Source organism: Lithobates pipiens, unplaced genomic scaffold (assembly GCF_037356315.1).
Source record: "Lithobates pipiens isolate NorthernLeopardFrog02 unplaced genomic scaffold, aLitPip1_a1.2 Scaffold_10, whole genome shotgun sequence".
NCBI lineage: Eukaryota > Metazoa > Chordata > Amphibia > Anura > Ranidae > Lithobates > Lithobates pipiens.
This window is the reverse complement of record NW_027507686.1, coordinates 66,187,290-66,205,126: the sequence shown is the minus strand read 5'-3', so window position 1 is coordinate 66,205,126 and position 17,837 is coordinate 66,187,290. Positions and strand designations below refer to the sequence as shown.

The window sequence follows — 17,837 nt, the reverse complement described above, 5'->3', positions numbered from 1 at the left end:
TGTGTGATTTTATGTTAGTATTAAATTGAATATCCCAGTATGTTGTGGTCTTTCATGTGCTTATCTAATAATTAAAAAAAAAACTATCAATGCTCCCCGCTGAAACCACTGCATGTGGAAGGGAATTCCACATCCTTACTGCTCTTACAGTAAAGAACCCTCTACGCAGTTTAACCACTTCAGCCCTGGAAGAATTGATCCCCTTCCTGACCAAGCCATTTTTTGCGATATGGCACTGCATCACTTTAACTTAAAATTGCACGGTTCATGCAATGTTGTACCCAAACAAAATTTATGCCCCTTTTCCCCACAAATATAGCTTTCTTTTGGTGGTATTTGATCACCTCTGCGGTTTTTACTTTTTTGCGCTATAAACAAAAACGAACGACAATTTAAAAAAAAAAAAACACAATATTTTGTACTTTTTTACTATAATATCCAAAAAATTAAAAAACAACACATTTTTTCATCCGTTTAGGCCGATATGTATTCTTCTACATATTTTTGGTAAAAAAAAAAAAACGCAATAAGCGTATATTGTTTGGTTTGTGCAAAAGTTATAGTGTCTCCAAACTAGGGGATAGATTTATGGCATTTTTATTAATATTTTTTTTTTATTTAGTAGTAATGGCGGTGAGCACCATTTATTTTATTTTTTTAATTTATATATATATATAATATAATTGCAGTGGACAATCAGCCACTGATTACTGTATAAATGTCATTGGCAGAGAAGGGGGTTAACAGGGGTCAAGCAAGGGGTTAACTGTGTTCCGTAAGTGTGTTCTAACTGTGGGGGGGGGTTGGGACTGACTAGGGGAGGAGAGAGATCATTGTTCCTACTTACAAGGAGCACACGATCTGTCTCTACTCCCCTGAGAGAAACGGGATTTGTGTGTTTCACACACACATCCCCATTCTCCTTCTGTCACAAACGATCGCGGGTGCCCGGCGGTCATCGCGCCCACAGGGAACACGCATCAGCTCTGCGCGCACCTGTAAAGCATCTTAAAGAACCAACGTACGGCTACGACGGCTCACGCATGGCACAACTATTTTTTTTATAGTTTTGGATATGTTAAAACCCGTGTCAAGATATTTTTATTCTGTCTTCATCCCACTTGGTAGATTTCATGTTACTTCCTGTCCCAAAAACATAACAGGAAGTAAGAGGAAATCTTCTATTAGTTACCATGAAAGCTGATATCAACCATGGGACATTTCCCCTCAAGTCCTGTTGTCATTGATAACTGTAAAATGTGGATTTCCTATTAAATTCTGTTGTGATAACAGTGGACACACTAACACATAGAGAAAGATCATCTCCGCCCCAGAAGAACAGACCGCAAAAAAAGAAAAAAAAGAAAAAAAGGCTTCTATCCTGAACCACTTTACTTAAACTATAACTGTTGGACTGGATGTTCTTTATGAAGGCAGATACCTGTGTGCACCAATTATACTTTAATGTTCTTGCAATCCGTGTAGAGGAATGTTTAACAGAACAAATCCTTGCAGGTAAGATATGCACGGTCGAATGCCAATTATTCAGGTTTACATAGCACCTCAGAACTTGGCTTAAACATAGTGTTGAACCTCCACCTGATATTGAGTGGTTGTTGGGCCCCATCCTTAAAACTGTTTACATTGATTGACAAATAAATCTTCCCATTTCCAAGCCAAGTTTACTATTGCGGGGCAGTAAATAAATTCATAAGGCTTGCATTGATTCTTTAAACTGTAAGAATACGTACCCCTGGTCTAGAAAGTCATACTGGTGCATAATGAAAACCCGTGGCTTTGTGCAACTAAAACGCAGGCTTCATCCACCTGCTGGTTTGTTTACATTTTTTGATCAATTTTTGCAAAGTCACCCTGGTTGAAAAAGGCTGATCTACATTGAGCCTTATTTACTATATCAGGCATGACTCTGGCGACAAAATTACATTTATTTATTTTTTATGCTGGCTACCTTTTGTACAGTATGATTCATTACATTCTCCAGTTGTCTTAGTTGCAGAACCACTCTTTAATATTATATGATAAAAAGTTGTACACTTCAACCAACAGTGAAAGCATTAAGTAAATTACATAAGGGTGGCATACAATTACAGCATATATTATATATGTATGTAAGTACCACTGGTAGAAAGGTATGTCTGCTAATATGATCCTGTATGTTGGTTATTTGGAAGATTGAAAAGTGGGAAATCTCTCATTGACTCTGTACAACAGAAAGTGAAGATGACCTGCGTCAAGCATTTCAATCACCTGTCTCATAGGGTGCGCTGGATTACTTGCACTGCTTCTGTCCCTCATCATCCTCTAGCCATAAGCATCTCATTAAATTATTTTTATATTTATTTTACCATGTCTACCTGACGCACCCCAGTGTTTTACAATCATTTTGTAATGCTGCCTCAGACAGCTTCTTCACTTCTCAGTACTGCTCCATTCAAAAGAAACATGTACCTAAGGGGTTATGGTCCTTCTAGTTACCCTAACCCTAGGGATGGCCTTGAAGACTAAATAAGTGATCTGTGGAAGCCAAAAAATAAAAAAGTTCAAGGCGGCATAGCACTGACTAAGGATTTATAATTGAGTGCTCTAAGTGTTACATCCACAGCAAGTATTGTAATCAGACATACTGGGCTTTACAGCTTCATCAGATCAGAAGAACATTGGACCATGACAGAGAATATAAATTGGAGAATGCTGCTATGCATTGTCATCTAGAACTGTTGACGGGGTCTAATTATTTTAGACAGAAATACATGATTGGATGATTATTGGGGGGACAACACAAAAATGATTATAAAGCCTCATGGCCACCAGTCAGTTTATGGAACAAATCTTCATTGAGGCCCTTGGATCCGTCTTTAGCTCTTGTAGACATAAAGATGTAACCTCCTATGTATTCATGGACAACTTTACACGGAGCAGAGACACAAGTAAAGGCAACATTTATGTTCTCTGTGAACTCAATGGAAACCTGAAATAAAGAACATGTAAAGCACAAGGTAAAATACTTGTAGGCTAACTTTTCTTCCTTTAACTTCTTCCTACCTGGCCACTGCACATAAACGGCCAGGTGGACATAATAAAGCCAATGTAATAACACTGGATAAAAGTATGGTAGAGCTACCCAACAGAACTAATGACATTTCTTAATTTCATTCTCAGAAACTATCTTTTTCTAAATCTATATTAGAAAATAGCAGCTGGAATGTTGTTGGTTGTTTGCTGGTAACACTGTCCTTTTTTCTCTTCTTCAGAATTATACATGTAGCTCCATATATTCATCCCTACTGCAGGTGCCTTTCTGGACAGTAAAGCCTAATACAAATGGTCTGATTGTTGGACGACCGAGTGTCTGATTTTTGTCAAAAGGACGTGTGCAGGATTTTTGTTTAGCATACTAACGACATGCAAATTGTCGTTTGGCAAATACGAACGTAGGAAGTCATTTTCCCAAGCACTACCCTTTGGGCCCCTTCTGCTAATTTATGTTGGTAGAAGTTTGGTGAGTGTTGATTCTCGATTTTCAGAACGTACAAAACAAATGCCTTTTAAAATACGTTTGGCATAACTACATGCAAAGCAGCTTCATTATTATCCTATTAAAGAAGATGAGAATTTTGACATTGTATCAATTATAACGTCACAAATGTTAATTCTAGATTATGAACAGTAGTTTACAAGACCAAACTCTTCCCAGTCGTTCCTTAACTCCGAGCATGCGTGTTTGTACTTTTGACTTTTGTGTGATGAATTTCTGTACTGACCATTTGAAAAATCAGACGTGGAGTTCAAATCAGACAACATTTTTATAGCCTGCACATCCACCTTTTGGCTGATGTAAAATTCAAATTGTCTGTCGAATGCACCGTACTAATGATCCAAAAATCCGCAGACAGCTCGTCTTCAGACTTTTCCCTTCTGATTGTCATACCGTGTGTATGGGGCCTTGGAGGACTTGTGTATACTGTATATACAGAGGGTAAAATAAGTATTGAACACGTCACCATTTTTCTAGGTAAATTTATTTCTAAAGGTATTTTTCACCATGTCAGTAACAACCCATGCAATCCATACATACAAAGAAACCAAAACAAATAAGTTCAGAAGTGAAGTTATGTGTATTAAAAATGGAATGACACTGGGAAAAAGTATTGAACAGGCTAACTGAAGATTTTTTTTTTTTTAATACTTCGTACAAAATGCTTTGTTGGTAATGACCTCTTCAAGATGCGTCCTGTATGGAGAAACTAGTCGCATGCATTACTCAGGTGTGATTTTGGCCCATTCTTCAACACAGTCTTCAAATCTTGAAGGTTCAGTGGGCCTCTTCTATGAACACTGATCTTTAGTTATTTCCATAGATTTTCTATTGGATTCAAGTCAGGTGATTGGCTGGGTCATTCTAGCAGCTTCGTTTTCATTCTTTGAAACCAATTGAGAGTTTCCTTTCCTCGTTTCATCTTCATCATCCTGGTAGATGGCAGCAGATTTTTATCAATAATTTCATGGTACGTTTTTCCATTCATCCTTCCTTCAGTTATATGAAGTTTGCCAGTACCATATGCTGAAAAACTGCCCCATGCCATGATGGGCGGCACAGTGGTGTAGTGGTTAGCACTCTCACCTAGCAGTAAGAACGTCACTGGTTCAAATCCCAACCATGACACTACCTGCCTGGAGTTTGCATGTTCTCCCTGTGCCTGCGTGGGTTTCCTCCGGGTACTCCGGTTTCCCCCCACAATCCAAAGACATGCAGGTAGGTTAATTGGCTTCTGTCCAAAATTGGCCCTAGTATATGAATGGGGATCTTGGATTGTGGGCTCCTTGAGGATAGGGACCGATGTGGGTGTAGCAATGTACAGGGAAAGGGACCATTGTAGACACTCACTCAGGTTGAACTGGATGGACTGGTGTCTTTATTCAACCTTACTAACTATGAAACTATGAAACTATGTTCAAATCTCCAAACTTCATTGTTGGTATGGTGTTTTGGGGTGATGTACAGTGCCATTTGACCTCCAAACATGGTGTGTATTATGGCTTTCACAAGAGTTAAATGTTGGACTCATCTGACCAGAATATATTCTCCCAGTATTTCACAGGCTTGTCTAAATGTTGTGCAGGAAACTTTAAACGAGCTTCAACATGCTTTTTCTTCAGCAATGGAGCCTTGTGTGGTGAACATGCATACAAGCCATGGCGGTTGAATGCATTGCTTATTGTTTTCTTTGAAACAATAGTACCTACTAATTCCAGCTCTTTCTGAAGCTATCCCATCTTGGTTCTTGGACAAGCCTTCTGATAATTCGTCTCACTCCTCTGTGAGAATTCTTGAGAAGAACATCTGGTCGCGCCTGGTTTATGGTGAAATTATGTTCCAATTCCAGATTATGGCCCCAACAGTGCTCACTTGAACATTCAGAAGTTTAGAAATATTTCTGTAACCAATGCCATCAGTATGTTTTGCAACAATAAGGTTGTGAGGGTCTTGAGGAAGCCATTTGCTTTTACCCATCATGAGATGTTTCTGGTTTTACACCTTAATAATGAGACCCCTTTCTATAGGCCATCAGTTGAGACTGAACCAGTTGATATTAATTACTGATAGATTTCATCTGCTGTCCTGGCTTTCCATGCCTTTTTGTATTCAATATGTTTTCCCTGTGTCATTCTATTTAATTGCACATAACTTAATTTCTGAATTTATTTGTTTTGGTTTCTTTGCATGTATGCATTGCATGGGTTGTTTCTGACATGTCAAAAGCACCTTTAGAAATATATGTGCCTAGAAAAATGATGACGTGTGTAGTGCAGGTGACCCAGTTATCATGCTAAGTAATGTGATGTTCCTTAAAGGGTCACTAAAGGATTTTTGTTTTTTTAACAAACATGTTATACTTACCTCCACTGTGCAGCTCGTTTTGCACAGAGCGGTCCCGAACCCGGTCTTCTGGGGATCCTCGGCAGCTGTCTCGGCTCCCTTCCGCAAGGACTCCCTAACTTCATGCAAGCTCCCTCGCATGATGTGGAGTGCTTGCGGGCGTGCTCCTGTGATACAGGCCGTAGCCACTCACTGTATCACTCGGCCCCGCCCCGGCGCACCGCATCATTGGCTGTGATTGACAGCTGCGCGAGTCAATGGCTGCACTGCTTTCAATCCATCCACTCTAGCCAATCAACGGCCAGGGTGAGCGGCGAAGAGGACGTTGGGGGCAAGCGCGGGACTTTCGAGGTAAGTAAAATGAGGGGGATGGAGGGCCGGCGCTGTCGGACGTTTTTTCACCTTAATGCATCGAATGCATTAAGGTTAAAAAAAAAACTTTTACCTTTACAACCCCTTTAAGTAAGAGTTTGGCTTCCTCTAGTGTCCTTTTGATGTTAATGCTGTTTGGACTTTTCTTACAATTCTTGAGCAGCACTGTAAAGCATTAAGGGAAATGTAGTTCAATGCTCAAGTGACTCATGTGTTTAACCCAGTCAAGGAACTTGACAGTTCACTTACCTACAAAGCCAAGTCACAGAACAGCCTGCTGGGTAGGCAAATAAAAGGGACAGGTGTGGCATGCATTTGCTCTCTCTGGACGCCATTCAAAACACAGCAGGAGAGCTGTGTGTGTGCGCCCAGGGCTGGAAGAGCCTGGGGCCTACAGCAGAGAGTGGATCGCCCACCCCAGAGGGATCCTTGTGGACGGCCCTGCTGATTGAGAAGGGGGATCAGTCTGAGTTCCAGAGCACCTTCAGGGGGACCAGTGTGTGGATGGACCTGAGGATCCAAGATTTCTAAAGGTTTCCTGCAGTACAGTTACATCGGTCATCAGAAGGAGTGGTGTGGTGTAATGGCGCCAGCTTGGATCGGGACTGAGATACCAGGAAAGGAACAAGCATCTGCGCCTGTTGTGGTGAGCGGGCACTTGCCCAGATCAATATAGTGTACTGTTGCCGTGTTACTTTGTTACAGACTGCTGGTGGGACTTGTAGTCCCACAGAAGTATTCTCATTCATCCATAGCCTGCATACAACGGAACTGCAGGGTTGCTTTCACTGATAAGGAGAAAACATAAAGTGCCTTCTGTTTTGCAAGTACACTATTATCGGTGCATCACTTATCCTATAGCCTGCTGTCTACTTGTTTCTCTGTTGGATTTACAAATACTGTAGGCTAATACGCTGAGCTAGCTGAAGATCAAGAGGATTTCTACCATCTTCTACAAAACACCATAGTTTATTTTGCATCAGGGACATTGCATTACAACCTAAGGGGAGCCCTTGAGTATAGGTTGAATACTGTATGGTGTCATTACACGCGAAAAGACATTACTCTGCAATTTAGTGTGTTTGTGTTGTAGCTTCAGTGGGAAGGTGGTTGAACAGACCTTTGAGGATATCAGACATTTGTCCCACTGTACCCCTATACTCTATAAGTTGATTATTGAATCTGTGTTGATGGTCACACATCTGTGTTGATGGTCATCCATTGTCATTTACGGTTTATATCTGGCCACATTGTTCCGTATGTTTATTTACCATTTCAGTAAACTTTCTAAATGGTTAATGGATATCCTGTGTGAGTCTCTGTCTATTACTACAGCTGGTGAGGTGACGGGTTCCAAGGTTACGGTAAATATACCGTATAGTGTATCATTACTGTGTTTCTCTTTTTACTGCTGGGTCCCACACTCATATTACCATACAGGTGTGCCAAAGGGGTCAAATCCATTTCTGGGGTTGAGAGGCAGAGTGCAGAATTGAACAATTATCAGCAGCGCCTACGAGGGTAGTCCTACACATGTTCAATACTTATTTTACCTGCTGTATAAGGGTTAATTCAGACTGTATATCTAATGCTGACTTATATTACTTTGGTCCATCAGAGGAAAAGATTCTTCTCACTTTGTTACCGGGACATAAAGGGAAATATTTTTAACTGGAAGACAACAGCAATAGAATAGGGGCTATAGGTAAAATTATAGAATTAGGGAAAGCTACAACTTCCATCACCTTTTTTTGCTGTTCATATCCCTGTTGGAGAATCCCCCTCATATATTGTGCCATCAACAGTGTCATAACCAGGACAGGATAAAAAGGGAAACCCACCAAATGGGATGCAGTAAAGCTATAAAAACCTGACTGGACATAGTTCTTTTGAGTTACATGTTAATGGGTCATTTTGGAATAGAACATTTAAGCGGACTTCCTCACCTGTCGGATGTCCCAATTAACATTCCACTGCTTCATATTATTGTACATCCAGGTTTTCACCACATCTCCAACATTTAGGTCAATTCTTATTAAACGGTTGCTGCCAATACCCAGTATCTCATCCCGACGAGCGCCTTTAAACCTATAGAGAGGCATCAAAAATATATTTTTACAACAGATTATTTTTAAATGGTTTGCCCATTCTTTGTTAATACCTTTGATAACAATGCAGAGTTGTTCTCCAGGCTCTCTTCAATGCAACCACAGAAACCTATCCATATTGTAGAAAGGAACATAGTTTTTTTTTATTCCTATCTATATCCTAAATCAAAATACTTTGTTGCTGGCCATATGCAATATATAATGATAATGTCAGGCAAGTGCTAAAATAAGTACATATTTTGAGTCGGTAATACAATGCTTACATAAATGTAATTCTGATGAGCATTTCCATTATATAATTTTACTTTCATAGTTGTTAGTCTGTCTGGGCATACATAGATCAGTTTCTTTCCATCAGTCAAGGGGCTCGTCGGAAAAAAAAAAAAATTATATCTAGATATAGATATAGATATATATGTGTATTTGTATGGCTTTTCTCATCCACACAAGCAAGGTTGTGTGGATGAGCATGGTGCTATTGTATTCTGACAGTTGGGACTCCTCTGCTGTCAGAATACATGATGCTCAGCACTGCAGCCGATTTACTCTAGCGCTGACTGAAAGAAGACTTTCCAACAAGCCGATTTCAAGAGAAGTCAATCATTAGATCGACTTCTATGGGACAGGAAAGGCCTGAAGGCGGATCGAAATTTGTCCAGTTCCTGCTGAACTGAACACATTTTGGTCCATCTATGTCCAGCTTATGAAATGTAGAGGTTTGGAATTTAGCTTCTAGAGCAGTGATGATCAACCTGAAAATTATAGCGGCCTCAAGTGCGGCCCCCAGCACCTCAATGCCCAGAAATGTTGGTCCTCATGCATTTATTGAAGTGTTTCACAATGCCCACTGAAGTTGGTGTACAATAACTCACCAGCATTGGCGTCAGTGAGTGCAATCGTAACTCCCAGCATTGGTGTCAGTGAGTGCAATAACCTCCAGCATTGGTTTCAGTGACAACAATAATAACCCCAAGCATTGGTCTTAGTCTCAGCAATAATTATCTTCAAAATTGGAGTCACTAACTTTTAATAATAACCTCTAGCATTGGTACCAATGAGTGCAATACCCCCAGCATCAGTGTCAGGGAGCTTAAAAATAACCCTCAGCACTGCTGTCAGTGAGTTCAATAATAACCACCAACATTGGTGTCAGTGAGTTTGGTAAAAAAAAAAAAAAAAATAGCAGTGCTGTCAGTGAGTTCAATAATAACCTCCAATCATTGATGTCAGTGGGTTCAGTAATAACCCCAAAACTGGTGTTGGAGAGTTCAATAAAAACCCCCATTACTGGTGTCAATGAGTTCAATAGTAACCCCTTACATTGGTGTCAGGAAGTGCAATAGTAACCCCAGCACTGGTGTCAGTACTATTAAAACCCCCACATTGGTCAGCGGCAGTGAAAAATTACCCCCTTCTGTGCACTACCAGTTACTGGCAGTTTAACCCCCTTCTCCTCCCCTGCATTGCTAATCACTGGCAGTGATATTTAACCCTCCTGTCCCCTGCATTGCTGGTCACTGGCAGTGATGGTTAACCCTCCTCCCCACTCCATTCCTGGTCACATTCCTGGTGAATTTTATGCCCCCCCCCCCCTTCATTGTGGTCAGTAGCAGTGAAAGTTATCCTCCCTACCCTGGACATTGGTGGTTGTGGAATTGGTGATCACTTACTCATCACATACTCTCCCCAGGCCAGGATTGTTCTCATACTGTGAGCGGAGACAACACTGCCCACAGGGCTGTCAGGCTACATGTTGGGCACCAGGGCTCTAGAGGGAGGGCTAATTATCCACGAAAATGACTTTGACTGACTGCTTAATGTCCAGTTCTCTGTTACCTGTGCCCAAAAAAGGCAAACGGAGGGCAAATGAATAGTCACAAGTGTTGAGTGTAAGATCCCTACAGCTGAATGTTTCATCATTACTGACTTACTATGCCTTGTACTACACTGTGTCTCTCTGGATGGGTAGCTGTTTTTGTAGATGAGCAGGGCTTTGTGTCAGGGCTGAGAGCTTTCAGCCCTCCCTTCTCAGTGCTCAGGTTTCTCAGCTGTTGGTTAATTGCCAGTACCCATCGATCCACAGTGGCTCACCTGGTGATCATTTCCTTCTTGTCAGTCCAGCCTACAGCCAGCCCCTTCTGGCTATTTAAACTGCCTGGTACATTTCTTCTGTGCCTCTGCCTTGGTCAAACATATCTGGAGAATCTCTGTTGCTCTGTTGTGTTCCTGTTGAAGACTTGCCTGGCTGATGTCCCTTCTGGTTCTTGATCCTGTCAGCTGCCTCCAACTACGCTGATCTTTGGCTTCCAGATTTACTGGCTTCTTCTGAATACCCACTCTGGCTACTGTCCCCTGGCTATGTTTTGACTACGTTTACCATTTGTACCATTTTTACCATTATATTAAAAGGTGTGATTTTTTTACTGCATTTTTCTGTCTCCGTCTGATTCATGGTTCCTGACACTTTGCTTCCTCATGCCAGACTTGCTTCTCTGATTACTGGTGAGATATTGATCATGATGCAGCAGGACAGTTGTGGGATCCAGATAATGAGAAACACATGTGGGCGGGGCCTAATTACCCTGCATTTGGGCTTACCTTTCCTTGTGTGTACATGCTCATCAATGCCTGAGACCAGACAGGGGCATGTTTGTGTGAAAATCAAGAGATGTGCCACACACTGTGCAGTAGTGATATATATATATATATATATATATATATATATATATATATATATATATATATATATATATATATATATATATATATTTATTCCACTGTAACTTAGTGTCCCATGTTGCTACACACCTTTCTCATGTATCTTGCATTGGGAGGGACACTACTGAACCTGTGCCCTCTCCACCAGTCCAGTGTACCTCTGCCACCTCACTCCCAGTGACAGAATGTTGAAATACTCAACTGTACCTGTACCATGCGGCTAGGTATATAGTTACATAGTTAGTAAGGTTGAATAAAGACACCAGTCCATCCAGTTCTACCTGAGTGAGTGTCTACAATTGTCCCTATCCCTGTACACTGCACACTCACATCAGTCCCTACCCTCAAGGAGCCCATGATCCAAAGTCCCCATTCATATACTAGGGTCAATTTTGGACAGAAGCCAATTAACCTACCTACATGTCTTTGGAGTGTGGGAGGAAACCGGAGTACCCAAAGGAAACCCACGCAGGCACAGGGAGAACATGCAAACTCCAGGCAGGTAGTGTCATGTTTGAAATTTGAACCAGCGACCCTTCTTACTACTAGGTGAGAGGGCTAACCACTACACCACTATGCCGCTCAATGAGGTCGCCTTACTGTGGGTTTGGTCCTGGATACTTTCAGGAACCGACCGCTAGGGAGGGAGCCAGAACACTGACCCCCCTTGCCACTGGGGGACCTTTTCACCAGGTACCATGCTTCCTGACTGGCTGCTTTACACTCCTCACCAGTTCTTGGTTACCCATGGCAACTGCTCTCCAACTCCAATTTTCCTGCCAAGGTAACCCTTCATAGTGACCTTGCTTCATATCTCATGTGTGCTTTACAGGCCCTGTTCTTTGTAGGCACCGCCACCTGCCTACACACAGAAGCAGAGAAACTCATACATTGCTTGCCCTTGCTTGTTATTTTTACAACAGTGACAACACCAAATCTTTGAATAGCAGTCATTAGGAGACTGTTCTTGTTATACTGTATGTTCTAGAGGACCTCACACTGCAGATATGTAGCTATGAGGCTAAAAAACCAGGATGCCTAGGTACAGCCACATGTTATAAAGGGAACTGTTTTTTCCCTGGAGGAATTCAAGCTTTATTCCCTAGCAAATTTTATACTTACCTTTGTTAGAAGTGTTCAGGCTGGTCCCATGATATTATCGGGCCTCTTCAGATTTCTTGTGGTGGGTGGCCCTTAAAACTGAACTCCAGGTTTGATTTAACTTAAAAAGTAATTTGAACCAAGCTGGTCCAAACTATTTCCTTCACTAATGCATTTGGCCACTGTCAGCACTATATACAATGTGGATGACATCACAGTCTCTAAAAAGTCTAAAGTTTTCACACATTTTATAAAAAAACTTTTACAGAGCTGTTCATCCAGCAAAATTTCACATACAATTGTTCTGTGTGAATTACCCAGCATTGGCTCATCTTTTAGGACATTTTCACACAATGTATAAAGTTGGAGCTGTTGTGTGAATGTGCCTCAGGTATTTTCTATTCTGATCAAATGTTCTTATTTTCTCCTAGCATTCAGTACTGCCTATATTAGGCAAAGAGAGCCATACTGTAAAGACCTATACACACCATCAGTTTTTCTGCTTAGTTTTTCCTTCAGATTTACCAAAACCATATAATATGAGGTCAAACCTTAGGAGTTTCGATTTGTATGCAATCAGGCAGGCCCTTGCTCTACATGGTTTTGGTAAACCTGAAGGAGAAAATCTGATAGTGTGTATGGGGCATTACTGTAACATGTATATTATTAAACAGATTTTAATTACATACATTCACCTTAAAATAAATTACAATAACTTTTGGCACATGTTAAAAACATTCACAGGAGTATTATTCATGACTTTTACGCAATTGCTGCTGCATTCGCACAGCAATTGTTTTTATAAATAGACCATCTAGTTTGATTTGTACTTGACGGGTTTGTAGAAAGATAATATAAAAATAGGTTTGAGGCACTTTATAGGCAGTAGTTTAAAAAACTTTTACTGTGTTTTTATAAATGTATAAATAGACTAAAAACTGTTCTTTTTTTTCCTGAAGTTTCATTTTATAACCAAGGAAAGAAAGTAAGAAAATAGATATAAAAATATGATTGCACTAACCTTACAACAAAATATGATATTCCAAAGTCTGGTAAGGATTGCCAGTCCTGAATAAATCGTAGTTTGGCTTCTACTAGAGAAATCTGCGCTATATTCTGATATGCCTCCAGAATACGAGGGGATAACTAGGGTAAAAGAAAACATTGTTTGTTTTAAATTGATGCTTCACATGTTCTCTTGACCTAAAACTGCACACATCATACAAAGATCACTAAATAATTTAGACTAGGCTCCATGTATCATTTTTCTTGTTACCTGCTTCAGTTTGAGTTTTTTCTGGTAACGTGGTGACACCAAGGCCAGCATGTTGATAGATTCAGCTGCAGCATTTTCGTTGGATTTCTGGAGGTCTAAGAAGGAGAGAATACTTTGTACTTCTGCATCATAAGAGGAGTCACCCATTGTGCGTCCTTTAGCAGCCAGACGGCATCCAGCCATCCATTTGGCATATTGCTGCTCCTAAAACAGATACAAAAAATGGTATGGGGATATAGATGTGGCACACACAATATAATCTCTGCATGTTATAAGTTGAGATAAATGGAATAATATTCCTGGCTATGCTCTCTTTCGGAAAGACAGGGTAAAGCAGAAGGGTGGTGGTGTCTATCTCTATGTAAGAAGTGATCTCAAAGTGAGTGTGAAAGAGGACCTAGTTGATGGAGACTGGGATGAGTCTGAAGCATTATGGGTGGAACTATACATGGGTGTGCGTACGTCAAAGGTCATTGGAGTTTGCTATAGACCTCCCAGTGTTAGTGAGGAGGTAAAGACTCAGCTCCTTGCACAGATATAAGGGCTGGAACAGTGATAATAATGGGGATTTTAACTACCTGAAATTTGACTGGAGTAATGGCACTGCCGGGACAGTTAAAGGGCAAAACTTTTTTTTTTTTAATTCTAATTTTATTTTTAATTATTATAAAGTATTACACATGATTAAACATACCGTATATACTCGAGTATAAGCCGAGATTTTCAGCCTCTTTTTTGAGGCTGAAAGTGCCCCCCTCGGCTTATACTCGAGTCATCGCTGTCTGCCCGCTCGATCAGCGTGTCGAGCAGACAGACAGCGGCCATTCTATTCAAAAGCCGCGCCTCCGGCTCCGCCTTCGCCTGTGATAGGCGGAACACTGAATTTCCCAGCAGCCTGTGTTCCGCCTATCACGGACATCGTATCATCCTCGTACTACGGACGAGGATGATACGACGTCTGTGATAGGCGGAACACAGGCTGCTGGGAAATTCAGTGTTCCGCCTATCACAGGCGAAGGCGGCGGCGCAGCTTTTGAACTTTACAATGGCCGCCGACGAAGAGGGCACGGGACGGAGGCAAGGGAAGGCACGGCACGGGACGGGACGGGACGGCGGCGGCAAGGCACGGCACGACACGGGACGGATACAAGGAGGCAAGTCACGGCACGGGACGGAGGCAAGGAGGCAAGGCACGGGACGGAGGCTCGGGACAAAGGTAGGCTGGACACACACACACACACACACACACACACACACACACACACACACACACACGGATGGAGACACACACAGGGATGGATGGATGGATGGAGACACACACAGGGATGGATGGATGGATGGATGGAGACACACACACACACAGGGATGGATGGATGGATGGATGGAGACACACACACACAGGGATGGATGGATGGATGGATGGATGGAGACACACACACACAGGGATGGATGGATGGATGGACACACACACACACAGGGATGGATGGACGGACACACAGGGATGGACGGACACACAGGGATGGACGGACACACAGGGATGGACGGACACACAGGGATGGACGGACACACACACAGGGATGGACAGGCATGTCTCACCCTCGGCTTATACACGAGTCAATAAGTTTGCCAGTTTTTTTGGGGGTAAATTGGGGGCCTCGGCTTATATTCGGGTCGGCCTATACTCGAGTATATACGGTATATATTACTTACATACATAATAATCACATTTATTATTTTATTTCCTCTTTTCCCCCCTCCCATACATATCTTGGATATTTTAACATATAAAAAAGAAAGAAAGAAAAAAAAAAAAAGAAAAAAGGGAAAAAATACACATCCAACCCCCCCCCCCCCCCCCATTTTTCTCTCCCTTCCCTCTCTCCTCTCTCCTCCCCTCTGCGAAATCTTTCCTTCCATTTCTTCCCTCCTTCTTCCTCAATTTTTTACCGATTTCCTATGCTGTCTCCAGGGAGTCCAAACCAGGAGGCACCTTTCATACGTATCTAATTCTTGTGCTAAAAGTATCTCCATTCTCTCTATGTTATCCATTTCTAGGGCCCATTCGTTTATCGAAGGAGACTGAGTTGATCGCCAGTGCCGCGGTAACACAGTTCTTGCTGCCATCAACCAGTACCCGAGAAGATTCTTTTTAATGTTTTTATATGTTCTTGGTAACATAGAGAGAAGGGTGATTTGTGGTGTGTTTGGGATTACCTCCCCAGTAACTAATGTGTATAATTGCATAATCTTTTCCCAAAAAACAAAAATGAGGGGACATTCCCACCAAATATGAAGCAATGAGCCCTTGTCTGTATGGCATCGCCAACATATATCAGATTTTTCTGGGTATATACGATGGAGTGTCACTGGGCTCCAGTACCATCTTGAGAGCAACTTATAGTTCATCTCTAGTGCTTTAATTGTCGGTGATAAACAATGAGAAAAATTCAATGCCTTCTCCCATTCCCCAACTTCAATTTGAGCATTGATCTCATTAGCCCATTTATTTATATATTCCGGGAGCTCCGGGGGATTTTTAATAATAAACATCTTATATAGTGCTGATATAACATGTTTTGGTTTTTGATCTTGTGTCAGGAGAGTTTCAAGTTGTGTTAAATCTCTACCCAGAGACTTGCTTGAACGAATTGTACACCAAAATGACAGCAACTGCCAAAATTCCAACGTTTGCATAAATGATGGTCGCTGTGTAGGAAATAGGTTTAATAAGGACGGAATTGTCCCCTGGCATAAAATATTGCTCAGTCTATAATGGGATTCCCTATTCCATATAAGAAAACTTGTCCTATTTAATGCCGGTGGAAAAAAGGGGTTACCAAATAGAGTTGTCATAGGTCCTTCATAGGAGGAAAGATCCAATTTTATAGCTGTTTTACCCCATATATTCAACACATGGGCTGTAAGAGAAGGCATAGTCTCTAACAACTCTCGATGTAAATTGTAAAGGGCAAAACTTTATAAACCTATCACAAGACAATTTTATGGTCCAGTTTATTGAGGCCCTGACTAGGAATGACGCTCTCCTGGACCTAGTAATCTCAAACCATGCAGAGTTTATTACCAATATTCATATAAAAGAGCATCTGGGTAGCAGTGACCATAACATGATTTCATTCAATGTTAGCTGTAAGCAACAAATACATACGGGTAAGATAAAAACACTTAACTTTAAGAGAGCAAATTTTGCAAGGATGAGGGCCGTTGAGGGATCATTGTCATCAATGGACACAGAATAGAAATGGGAATTCTTCAAAGTGACTATATGTAAACTCACTGCAAAGTATATTCCCATATGCAATAAGTTTAAAAGACTAAAAATAAAGCCTATGCGGCTCACCGCCAAAGTTAAAATGGCTATAAATAATTAAAAAAAGAGATTTTAACAAAATATAAAAATAAAGGAACGCTATCATCGTTTAAATGTTAAAAAAATATAAAAGGAAATCAAAGACGCAAAAATTCAACACGAACGACAGATTGCAAAAGATAGTAGGACAAAACCTAAAAAATTCTTCAAATATATTAATAGAAAAACATCAGGTCTGAGCATGTAGGCCCTTTACAAAATAATCTAGAGTGGGTGACAAGGAGAAGACAAATGTATTAAATACTTTCTTCAGCTCTGTGTACCCAAAGGAGCATGGGGGAGCTCATGTCCACAATGGGGGTGGTATTGACACAGCCCCAAATGATCCACAATGGCTCAAAAGGGATATGGAACAGAAATATTTAGGCAGAATAAAGGTGGATAAAGCAACGGGACAAGATGGCTTCCCCTCACGGATCCTAAAAGAATTGAGCCCTGTCATCTTAAGGCCATTGTTTCTAATTTTTAATAACTGGAATGGCACCACTGGATTGGCTCAGGGCCAATGCGGTGCCCATATTTAAAAAGGGATCACAGTTTTTACCAAGTGACAACAGACCAGTTAATTTAACTTCTATAGTCAGGAAGATACTGGAGAGTTTAATAAAAGACCACATAGACGAGTTCTTGTTAGTAAAAACATTTTAAGCAACAGACAGCATGGATTCATGAAAGACAGAAGTCGTCAAAGACTTATTATTATTTTTTGAGGAGGTAAGTAAAACCTTGGACCGAGGGGTAGCAGTGGACATGGTATACCTGGACTTTGCAAAAGCATTTTGACACCGTTCCCCACAAACGGCTCATGTGTAAGGTAAAGTCTACAGCAGGGATATGCAATTAACGGACCTCCAGCTGCTGCAGAACTACAAGTCCCATGAGGCATAGCAAGAAGACAGCCACAAGCATGACACCCAGAGGCAGAGGCAAGATGGGAATTGTAGTTTTACAGCTGCAGGTCTGCTAATTGCATAT

General features: G+C 41.2%; 1 protein-coding gene across 1 annotated transcript in view; it reads right to left on the bottom strand.

The window, feature by feature from the left end:
• Positions 1-1,935: 1,935 nt before the first annotated feature.
• FERMT3 (FERM domain containing kindlin 3) overlaps positions 1,936-17,837 on the bottom strand; it is a 110,435-nt gene continuing 94,533 nt past the window's right edge. Inside the window, exons 12-15 of the mRNA XM_077455772.1 lie at positions 13,475-13,678; positions 13,220-13,344; positions 8,218-8,359; positions 1,936-2,989 (exon numbers count right to left, since the gene is read on the bottom strand). Of these exons, the coding sequence (XP_077311898.1) occupies positions 2,810-2,989; positions 8,218-8,359; positions 13,220-13,344; positions 13,475-13,678 (651 nt within the window). The 3' untranslated portion in view covers positions 1,936-2,809. The remainder of the gene's footprint in view (positions 2,990-8,217; positions 8,360-13,219; positions 13,345-13,474; positions 13,679-17,837) is intronic.